The following is an 11119-nucleotide window of genomic DNA, read 5'->3' as shown; positions in this document are numbered from 1 at the left end:
AAAGGGGACAGAGGAACAGGACAGGGGTGTCCCTAAAAGGGACAAGGGGACCCTGCTCGGTGCGGGGCACGGCTGGGGCACCACGCAGCCACGGTGCCAGGTGCCCAGGTGGGCTCTGACACATGGGCATCCCTGTGCCCAGCGTGGCAGGAGGGCAGACAATGCTGCCTGGGTGGCTCGGGGAGGAGCCCCGGGGGACAGGGACTGTCACTGTCACTGTCACCGCCCGCGCTCAGCCCTCCCTGTGCCCGCCGGGCCGGGGGCTGGGCAGGAGCTCCCCCCTTCTCCCCTCGGCTGGCGGCCGGCCAGCATTGTTCTCCTCGCCTCCTCCCCCTCCTCCTCCTCCTCCTCCTCCTCCTCCTCCTCCTCCCCCCTGCAGCTGCAGCTGCCGCCGGAGCTTTCCTGGGTTCCAGGGAGGGAGGGAGGGAGCTCCAACCCCAAGCCCACAGAGCCCCCCCGGCCTGGGCTCTCCTGGGCAGGGCTGGGGGGGTTTCACCCCCATCCCACTGCGGAGGGGAGCCTGGGCCAGCACGTGGAGGGGGCAGGGGGATGTGGGATGCAGTTGCCCCCCATAACAGGGTAATTTTTTGGGGGGGGGTCCTCCTTATCAGCTCAGCAGCCCAGCTCTGTGCCGTGGCTGCAATCACTCATGGGGTGAGTGCAGGGTTGAAGCTTTTTGGGGTGAATCTGCCTCTGTTTGGGGTCTCCAAGGATGCTGGGATGATGCAGAGCGTCCTGGAAGGGACAAGGACAGGGAGAGGGACTGGGGGTACCCACAGGGTCAAGATTGTGTCCAGACAGGGGAGGAGAGCAGAGGAACAAAGTTCTGGGATGCAGTTGCCCCCCATAACAGGGTAATTTTTTTTGGGGGGGTCCTCCTTATCAGCTCAGTAACCCAGCTCTGTGCCGTGGCTGCAATCACCCATGGGGTGAGTGTAGGTTTGAAGCTTTTTGGGGTGAATCTGCCTCTGTTTGGGGTCTTCAGGGACGCTGGGATGATGCAGAGGGTCCTGGAAGTGACAGGGACAGGGAGAGGGACTGGGGGTACCCACAGGGTCAAGATTGTGTCCAGACAGGGGAGGAGAGCAGAGGAACAAAGTTCTGGGATGCAGTTGCCCCCCATAACAGGGTAATTTTTTTTGGGGGGGTCCTCCTTATCAGCTCAGTAACCCAGCTCTGTGCCGTGGCTGGAATCACCCATGGGGTGAGTGTAGGGTTGAAGCCATTTGGGGTGAATCTGCCTCTGTTTGGGGTCTCCAAGGATGCTGGGATGAGGCAGAGCGTCCTGGAAGGGACAAGGACAGGGAGAGGGACTGGGGGTGTGCACACAGGGTCAAGATTGTGTCCAGACAGGGGAGGAGAGCAGAGGAACAAAGTTCTGGGATGCAGTTGCCCCCCATAGCAGGGTAATTTTTGGGGGGGTCCCCCTTATCAGCTCAGCAGCCCAGCTCTGTGCCGTGGCTGGAATCACCCATGGGGTGAGTGCAGGGTTGAAGCTTTTTGGGGTGAATCTGCCTCTGTTTGGGGTCTCCAGGGACGCTGGGATGATGCAGAGGGTCCTGGAAGTGACAGGGACAGGGAGAGGGACTGGGGGTACCCACAGGGTCAAGATTGTGTCCAGACAGGGGAGGAGAGCAGAGGAACAAAGTTCTGGGATGCAGTTGCCCCCCATAACAGGGTAATTTTTTTGGGGGGTCCTCCTTATCAGCTCAGTAACCCAGCTCTGTGCCGTGGCTGCAATCACCCAATGGGGTGAGTGTAGGGTTGAAGCCATTTGGGGTGAATCTGCCTCTGTTTTGGGGTCTTCAGGGATGCTGGGATGATGCAGAGCGTCCTGGAAGTGACAGGGACAGGGAGAGGGACTGGGAGTACCCACAGGGTCAAGATTGTGTCCAGACAGGGGAGGAGAGCAGAGGAACAAAGTTCTGGGATGCAGTTGCCCCCCATAGAAGGGTAATTTTTGGGGGGTCCCCCTTATCAGCTCAGCAGCCCAGCTCTGTGCCGTGGCTGGAATCACCCATGGGGTGAGTGTAGGTTTGAAGCTTTTTGGGGTGAATCTGCCTCTGTTTGGGGTCTCCAGGGACGCTGGGATGATGCAGAGGGTCCAGAAGGGCTCTGGAAGGGACAAGGACACAGAGAGGGACTGGGGTGTGCACGCAGGGGACAAGGGGGGCTGCAGGGCTGGCACGGGGGGGAGGGAACGGGACAGACCCCTCCCCAGGCAGGCCTGGGGTCTGCAGCACGAGGAGCAGCCGGGGCAGGGATGGCAGCAGCCGGAGCCGGTTGGGTAAGGATGGATGGGGAAACTGAGGCACGCCCGAGATCAAAGCGGGGCAGAGTCACTGCCCTGGGGCTAATGCTGCCCCACGCTCAACCCCACACCCTGCCCCGTGTTCAACCCCACACCCTGCCCCACAGCCTGCCCCAAGCTCAACCCCACACCCTGCCCCAAACTCTGTCCCAGGCTAAACCCCACACCCTGCCCCATGTTCAACCCCACAGCCTGTCCCACACCCAACCCCATAACCTGCCCCAGGCACAACCCCATAACCTGCCCCACATTGTGCCCCAGGCTCAACCCCACACCTGCCCCACACTCTGCCCCATGCTCAACCCCATAACCTGCCCCACAAACTGTCCCAGGCTCTGTCCCATGTTCAACCCCACACCCTGCCCCATGTTCAACCCCACACCCTGCCCCACACTCAGTCCCATGTTCAACCCCATAACCTGCCCCACACACTGTCCCAGGCTCTGCCCCATGTTCAACCCCACACCCTGCCCCAGGCTCAACCCCATAGCCTGCCCCACACCTCGTCCCGGGCTTAACCCCACATCCTGCCCCAGAACCTGCCCCACAAACTGCCCCATGCTCAACCCCACACCCTGCCCCAGTGTGCCCCATGCTCAACCCCACACCCTGCCCCATACACAGCCCCATGTTCAACCCCACAGCCTGTCCCACACCCAACCCCATAACCTGCCCCACACCCTGTCCCATGTTCAACCCCACACCTGCCCCACAACCTGCCCCATGTTCAACCCCATGCCCTGCCCCACAGTGTGCCCCAGGCTCAACCCCATAACCTGCCCCACACCCTGCCCCACAGCATGCCCATGTTCAACCCCACACACCGAGTTGGGATTCGCATTTAATGCCAAGTATACAAAGTCACCACCCTCCTCATCTCTGCCCCACCCCCCCCAAAAAAAAAAAAAAAAAAAAAAAGAAAAACTTCTAAAATTCTTCCAAAAATAAATTAAAGGAAAGGGACGGGTCCCCCCCAACCCCTCCTGTCCTGTGCAAAGAGAAAAGAGCCACCCCCTCTGCATCCCAGGCCTACAGCCAGGCTCCAGTAAGGAAAGAAACGGGCAAAGCAAGGAGCTGGGGGCCCGGGCAGCAGGTCCCCAGGGTGGGGGTGGGACTGGGGCACCTCCCCTGCTCCCCACGCTGCAGATGGGGAAACTGAGGCAGGGGCAGCGGGTACCCCCTGTGTCACTGCTCCAATCCAGCAGCGGCAGCTGGAGCCCACACCGTGCCCCCCATGGCAGGGCAGGGGGCTCACCGGGCAGGGGGCTCACCCGGCAGGGCAGGGGGGCTCTGCCGGCTCTGTGGGGCCGGGGAAGGTGCAGTGCTGTCGGAAAGGCGCCCTATATACATCCCTGAAGGTGGCAGCCCCTCCCCTGCCCCGCCCTGCGCCCCGCCTGCTGCCGGGCCCCACCCCGCTATGAGGTCTGGCACTGCACATGCTGCCTCATGCCGTCCTCGAAATCATCCTCGTGATAAGCTTCCCCCGCGTAGGGCCGCCGGCCCGGCCCGCTGTGAGCCGTGTAATCGCTGAGCTCCACCTCCTCCGTGTCCTCCGTGGCCATCACCTCCTCCTGCGGCGGGAAGAAGCCCTGCAGCTGCCGCAGGCGCTCGGTGGGGAGCCAGCCCGGCTCGGGGAACTTCACCTGAGGGCACACACAGAGGAGCAACTTCACCTCGGGAAGGTGGCACGTGGGAGATGTGGAGTCTCAGCATCCTGGCCCCAACTCACCTCGAACTGCAGGATGAGTTTTCCTTTCTGGAAGGGGCTCCTGTAGACGGGCATGCCCTCGTTGGGGATGCACTTGAGGTCCCCGGGTCGGATCACATCACCTGAGAGACAGAGATGAGGGTGGCCCCGCTGGTGTGATGTATTGGTCTCCTTGAGCTAGGTCTTAGAAATTCTTGGAGATTTATCACACCCAAGATAGCTCAGCTGCCTTAGAAGGCATAGAATCAGCAGGATGGCTTCTGTGGTAGTGTTGGGAAGGCAAAACAACAAAACTCTTTACATAGAAAAGCAGAGTCACGTGCAAGAGATCCTAAAACACTTCACAAAAGTGATTATTTCCCTTGCTCTCTCCTTTTTCTACTAAATTGCTTAGGTGGGACTTTTAGCTCCTGTCCAACTGGCCATGGTTAAGTTTGAGGTGAAATCCCCCGTGGAGGTGGGCACACCTCTTATGAGCTGTCTTTTTACCTAACTGAGGAGATAACCTGGGCTTTTCTCCTTTTCAACGAGACAAAGGACAGTTGTTTTGCCACTCCCATCAACAGGGGGCACATCCCTGTGGTGCTGTGCCCCTCCCAGGTGCCCAGTGCCCCTCACCTGGCGGGGAGGACACGAGCAGGGTGCGGTTGTCCAGGGTGTGGATCACCTGCCTGCACCCACACAGGGCGTCTGCCAGGCTGATCTCCCTCCTGACAATCAGGTCGTCACCGCTGCGCCGGAAAACAGGATGTTCCTTCTGATCCAGCACGATGATGATGTCCCCGGGCTCCAGGCCGGGCACCTGGTCCCCTTCCTCGTGGAAGGTGATTTTCTGCCCGTCCTTCATGCCTGTGAGGGGGGAGTGAAGGAGGCTCAGAGCCCGTGTGGTGTGGGATCTCAGCACCTCAGGATGGAGGTGCAGAGTGGCCGAGACCACCCTTGGGGGGCTCGGGAGTCCTGGAACGTTGCCAGAAGTGTCTGGTGGCAGGACTTTGATCCTGACAGGAGACGACACCTGTATGAGGATGGGAGGATTTCACTGGGGTGAATGGTGAAGGGATAAGTTAATTAGAGTGTGAAACACAGGGTTTAGGATTTCTGTACAGGGGGGTCTAAAGAAGTAAGATGGAGGAATTGGGGCGTGTCCTCTTCTTCTTCTTCTTCTTGGCCTCCATCTTCTGTGGTGGTGTTGGCACTTTGGGATTGGTTCTTACTAAAAGTGCACCGGTTAATAAGGGTAGAAGGTATTGGGGAAAAATTATAAATATTGTACATGTAACTTCGGGTATAAAGATAAGTGACCGCCCCGGGGGCTCTCAGTGTGCCCATGGCTGACTTGCTGTGCAGACCTCTGTCGGGCCGAGAGAAAATCTTTTAGATAAACAATTAATAAACACCGAGACCGAGACAAGATCAGAAGTCTCTCCTCGTCCTTTGAAGCGCCGGGCTGTCCAAGGCCACCCTGGGCCTTTCCAGGTCATTAAAACAGCCGAGAAACCGACAGTGTGGCGCTTTGGGGTGACCCCTCCCCGTGCAGGCAGCAGTGCCTCACCTTTATCCAGGTGCACGCTGAGGATTTTCTTCTCTCGCACCACCTTGCGGCCGTTGCAGGTGAGGCAGCAGTCGCGGGGCCGGATCCACTCGCCCTGGCCCTGGCACTGCGAGCACACGGTCTGGATCTGCTGGATCATGCTGGGCCCCAGCTGGTGGATGCGAACCTCCATGCCCGAGCCGTGGCACTTGGGGCACCTCCTCTGCGCGCCCTCCCGCACCCCGCAGCCTGTGCCAGGGGGTGGCAGGGGGTCAGATGTTGGGTTAGGGGGTGCTGGGGCGGCCCCTCAGCCCCTCACTCACCTCCACACTTGCGGCAGATGATGTTTTTCTGCAGGGACAGCTTCCGTGTGGAGCCGTTGTACAGATCCTCCAGCGACACAGACAGCTGGTGCACCACCGTCTTCCCTGGGCACGGAGAGAGCCTGGCTCAGCACCAGCCTTGTGCCAGCCCCAGACAGGCACTGGGCACTGCTCGGGCTCACCAGGTGAGCCAGCCCTGCTCCTTCCTCAAGGACACAGCAGGGACAGCTTCACTCCAAGCCTGGATGCCACCCTGGGGCAGTGGCGGGTCCCCAGCGTGGGCAGGGCACGGCTCCCACCCCGGGGCTCTCAGCCACCCCCAGCTGCTCCAGATGACTCCCTCGGCCTCTTAATTGCCCTGCAATTAACTCCTGCCATCTCAGCAAGAAGCCGGCAGAGTCACCGTGTCCCTGTGACCCGGGCCCGAGTCACCGGGCTGGCCCCGCGTCCTTGCTGCCACCCCGGGGCTGCTGCGGGGACTCAGCCCAGCCCCGGGGCCGGGGACGGCGGGGGAAAGCCGGGACAGGCACAGGGAAGGGCCCTTTGAAGAGAAAGTAATGAGGGTGGTGAGGAGCTGCAGCGGGCTGTGCCGCAGGGGCAGAGACGGCCTGGGGAGCCCGGCTGGATCCCTGAGCCAGTGCCATGCTGGGGACCAGGCTCCTGCCACCCCTGAGCCAGTGCCATGCTGGGCACCAGCCTCTGTGACCCCCTGAGCCAGTGCCATGCTGGGCACCAACCTCCTGCCACCCCTGAGCCAGTGCCATGCTGGGGACCAGGCTCCTGCCACCCCTGAGCCAGTGCCATGCTGGGGACCAACCTTCTGCCACCCCTGAGCCAGTGCCATGCTGGGGACCAGGCTCCTGCCACCCCTGAGCCAGTGCCATGCTGGGGACCAGGCTCCTGCCACCCTGAGCCAGTGCCATGCTGGGGACCAGGCTCCTGCCACCCTGAGCCAGTGCCATGCTGGGGACCAGGCTCTGTGACCCCCTGAGCCAGTGCCATGCTGGGGACCAGGCTCTGTGACCCCCTGAGCCAGTGCCATGCTGGGGACCAGGCTCCTGCCACCCCTGAGCCAGTGCCATGCTGGGGACCAACCTCCTGTCACCCTGAGCCAGTGTCATGCTGGGCACCAGCCTCTGTGACCCCCTGAGCCAGTGCCATGCTGGGGACCAGCCTCTGTGACCCCCTGAATCAATGTCACACTGCATTTGGGTGCCAGTCCTTTCCCAGTCATGCTTCCCAGCAGTCCCTTGTCCTCCAAACCAGTGCTGTGGTGGGCACCAGCCCCATCCCACCAAGAGGTGCCAGCAGGTTTGTCACCTCCTGTCACCTCACAGTGCTCCCACCAAGAGGTGCCAGCAGGTTTGTCACCTCCTTATGGTGCTGATCACCAACCCCCTGCCACCAAAATGTCCCAGCAAGTTTGTCACCTCTTCATGGTAGTGGGCACCAGCCCCCTCCCACCAAAAGGTCCCAGCAGGGTTGTCACCTTTTGAGTGACCATCATGCTCCAGACCCAAAAGCTCCCAGCAGGCTGTCACCTCCTATCATCTCCTCCCATCAAGCGGCGCCAGCAGAATTGTCACCTCCTCACGGCGCTGGCCACCCTCCCACCCACCCCAAGGTCACCAGCAAGTCCCTCACCCCTCACCCCTCACCTCTCCTGTCTGCCCGGCCTCGCATCCTCACTCCCCCTCCGAAGAAGAGGTCGAAGATGTCCATGGGGGAGCCGAAGCCGCCGCCTCCCCCGCGGCCCCCCAGGCCTCCCTCCTTCATGGCTCGCTCTCCTCCGCGGTCGTACAGCGCCCGTTTGTGGGCGTCCGACAGCACCTCGTAGGCCTGCGAGATCTGCTTGAACTGGGGAGGGCACACAGGGGTCAGCTGGGCATGGGGGGGCTCGGGGAGGGGCTGGGGGGGCCGCACGTACCCGCTCGCCCTCGCTGGGGTTCTTGTCGGGGTGGTAGCGCAGTGCCAGGCGCCGGTATGCCCGCTTGATCTCGTCCAGGCTGGCGGCCGGCCGCACGCCCAGCAGGTCGTAGTAACCCGTCTCCTTCACCATCTTCCCGGCTGCTGTGACGTGCTGGTGACGGGACAGGGCTGTGAGCGTGGCACTGCCAGCTCACGGTGAGCTCTGAGTGACCCCCAAACCCCGCTGGGTGAGCCCTGCTGGCTCCTTGCCTCAGTTTCCCCGCAGCGGGACAGGGGGTGGTGACAACAACGCGACGGCCAGACCCCACACAGGGCTCCTGCAAATGGACCCCAAATCCCGTCCCCCCCAAACGCTTTGATCCCTGCTCTCCCTCTACACAGCCCTGCCTCAGTTTCCCCACAGTGTGACAGAGTGGTGACAACAACCCCACACAGAACTGCTGCAAGCGGAGCCCAAAATCCCGTCCCCCAAAAATGCTTTGATCCCTGGTGTCCCTCACGCACAGCGGGTGACACGGCATGTCCGAACCGGTGCCACCGGGGACAGCCGGGCACCGCACGGGGGTCCGGCAGTGAGGGGCGGGCTCGGGGGTGCCCGGTGCCCCCCGGGGCCGTGTGTCACAGCCGATAAGCCCCGCGTGGGGTGGGGACACGTTTATCTTGCGACACGGGGAGCGCTCGGGTAAATAACCCCGGCTTCCCACTCCGGACCGGGTCCCCGGGACCGCAGCGGCGTCTGTTCACCGGGGCCGGTCCGGTGCAAGGCGGGATCCCCTTGGCTGGAGCGGGGTCTGTCCCCCGTGTCCCCCGGGGCCGGTTCGTCCCAAGGCGGGATCCCCTTGGCTGGAGCGGGGCCTGTCCCCCGTGTCCCCCGGGACCGGGCCCCTCAGGCGGGGTCGCTCCAGCCCAGCAGCCCCGTGAGGGGCGGTTCGGCCCCTCAGGTCGCGCACTGCGAGTACCGGGCAGAGGTGACACGGTGACAGCCCGTCCACAGCCGCGGAGATCCCCACACCTCACACCGGAGCGGCGGAGCGGACCCGAACCCGGTACTCGCGGAGGAGGGGTCGCCTCAGAGCCCCCTCGGAGCCCTGCAGGCCCTCAGGGCACCGCGAGCAGCCGCCTCAGGGCTGTGCGGGCCGGGCTCGCCGCTGACACGGGCGGGGCGGGGGTCGCAGGGAGGCTGGGGAGGTCCCGGGGCGCTCCGGGGGTCGCGGCGGGGTCCCGGGGCCGCCCCCCCCTCACTCACCGCCGCCGCCGCTCCGCCGCCGTCTCCGAACTCTCTGGAAGCCGCCGCGCTGACCCCGCCCCCTCCGCGCCGCACGCCGCGCCCATTGGTGGAAACGCCCTCCTGCGCCCGCCCATCACCCTGCGGGCGCGGCGCTGATTGGCTGTAGGGGCGGTGCTTGCCCGCTCGGGAGGCGGGGCGCCGCTTCGCGTTGCGATTGGCTGAGACAGCGGCTGGGTGTTGACTCCTTGTCTCTCATTGGCTGGGAGCGGGTGGCCAATCAGAGGGGAGAGTGGGGAATGCAGGTGCGGCGTGCGTCCGGCAGGTGGCGCGCGGGGCTCGCGGAGGGCGGGGCAGTGGGCGGGGCCAACGCAGTGGGCGGAGCTAAGGGGGCGTGACGTCATTCGGGGCGTGGCAGTGGGCGTGGCCTGTGTGTGGGGACATGGGGGTGACCCTGGGGGAGTTTTGGGGGGCTGGGGTGGGGACACCGGGAGTTCTGGGGGTGCTCAGGGGTCTCAGTGGAGGCTGGAGGGGCTCCCAGGGCTTTTGGGGGTCCCAGGGGCTGTTCTGGGAGTCCTGGATGGTCCCAGCGCGGTCCTGAGGAGGATCCTGGGGGTCCCGGATGGTCCCAGGGGGGTCCTGAGGAGGATCCTGGGGGTCCCAGTGAGGGTAACCAGGGGAAGGAATCACGCGGGGGTCCCAGGTGGTCCCTTGGCAGTCCCAGGTTCCTTCTTGGGGGGGTCCCAGGGGGGTCCCCGCATCTCTGGGGGGTCCTAAAGGGGTGATGGGGGAGCCTGGGGAGCTCCCAGCGAGGGTGGGGGGCCATGGGGGTCTCTGCTCTCCCCCCCCCCCCCCGTGCCCTGGGGGTGCCCAGCTGAGCCTTTCTGGGGGTTCCTGGTTGTGCTCCCCTTCCCCAAATGGGGTTTGTTGGCAGGGGGAGGGGGGGCAAGAATGGGGAGGGGTCTGAGGGATGAACTGAGGGGGTGAAGGGGGCAGAACTGGGGGCTGGGGTCTCTTAAGGGGTCAGAACTGGGGGTCTGGGGTCTGAACCAGGGGGTGGGGTTTGAACCAGGGGTCAGTAATGGGATCTGGGCTCTCTCCAGGAGTCACAATTGGAGGTCTGGGGTCTTTCCAGGGGACACAATTGGGGCTGGGGTCCGTACAGAGGGCAGAACTGGGGGCTGGCCAGGGGTCAGAAGTGGGGGTGTAACTAGGGGGCAGAATTGGGGGCTGGGGTCTCTCCAGGGCTCAGAATTGGGGGGCTGGGGTCTAACCAGGGGGCAAAACTGAGGTCTGGGGTCTTGCCAGGGATCAGAACTGGGGTCTGGGCTTGGAACTGGGGGGCTGGGCTATGTCCAGGGGGTCTGGGGTCTCTCCAGCATTTGGGACCCCCTGTTCCCTTTGTCCCCACCCAGGGGGGACAGTGTGGGGGGGTCAGGGTCTCTCCTCCAGCCCCCCCCTCCCCCAAAAAGGCTGCTCAGGCATTTCTGGAGCCCCCGGAGCCCCCACTGTGGCCTCAGGGTCTGACCAGGGACCCTGGGGAGGAGGAGGAGGAGGAGGAGGAAGGTTCCAGAGGTTCTGCTGGGCTTTAGGGGTGCTGGCATCCCCTCCCCGCGCTCCAGCCCAGCCCTGCTGCCCCCCCCCAGCCAGGCTGGGCCCCTCTGGGCTCCGGGGGGGTTCAGGGTGGGCTGGGGGGTCCTGCAGGGATCAATCCCACCCCCCCCGGTGTAACCCAAGCCCTGCAGCAGCTGCGGCCCCACAGGAGCCCCCCGGGGCAGCTGGGCCCGGAATGCCCGAGAATTCCAGCCCGAGGAGGAGCCCCGGGGCACTGGGAGGGGCCCTGAACTGGGAATGGGGATCTGGACTGGGAATGGGGGGTTTGAACTGGGAATGGGGGCCCTGAGCTGGGAATGGGGGCTGTGAACTGGGAACGGGGGCTCTGAACTGGGAATGGGGCCCTGAACTGGGAATGGGGGGTCTGAACTGGGAATGGGGGCTCTGGACTGGGAATGGGGGCTGTGAACTGGGAATGGAGTTTCTAAACTGGGAATGGGGCTCTGAGCTGGGAATGGGGGCTCTGGACTGGGAATGG

At 63.7% G+C, this 11119-nt stretch overlaps 1 protein-coding gene across 2 annotated transcripts; it reads right to left on the bottom strand.

Annotated features, from left to right (window-relative positions):
* Window positions 1-3222: 3222 nt before the first annotated feature.
* LOC134429249 (dnaJ homolog subfamily A member 1-like) lies at window positions 3223-9102 on the bottom strand. 2 transcript variants are annotated; one of them, XM_063176370.1, is made up of 8 exons: window positions 9049-9102; window positions 7801-7953; window positions 7532-7730; window positions 5874-5978; window positions 5572-5799; window positions 4638-4868; window positions 4041-4141; window positions 3223-3954 (listed from the first exon to the last, which is right to left on the bottom strand). In XM_063176370.1, the coding sequence occupies exons 2-8, from the start codon at window positions 7930-7932 to the stop codon at window positions 3727-3729; spliced, it is 1224 nt and encodes a 407-aa protein (XP_063032440.1). In that variant the 5' UTR covers window positions 7933-7953; window positions 9049-9102; the 3' UTR covers window positions 3223-3726. The 2 variants fall into 2 exon arrangements, with proteins under 2 accessions (XP_063032440.1, XP_063032441.1); XM_063176371.1 differs by lacking the exon at window positions 9049-9102 and adding an exon at window positions 8762-8783.
* Window positions 9103-11119: the final 2017 nt, after the last annotated feature.

Source organism: Melospiza melodia, chromosome 25 (genome assembly GCF_035770615.1).
Source record: "Melospiza melodia melodia isolate bMelMel2 chromosome 25, bMelMel2.pri, whole genome shotgun sequence".
Lineage (NCBI taxonomy): Eukaryota > Metazoa > Chordata > Aves > Passeriformes > Passerellidae > Melospiza > Melospiza melodia.
The sequence above is the reverse complement of the archived record's forward strand: the minus strand, read 5'-3'. Positions and strand labels throughout refer to the sequence as shown.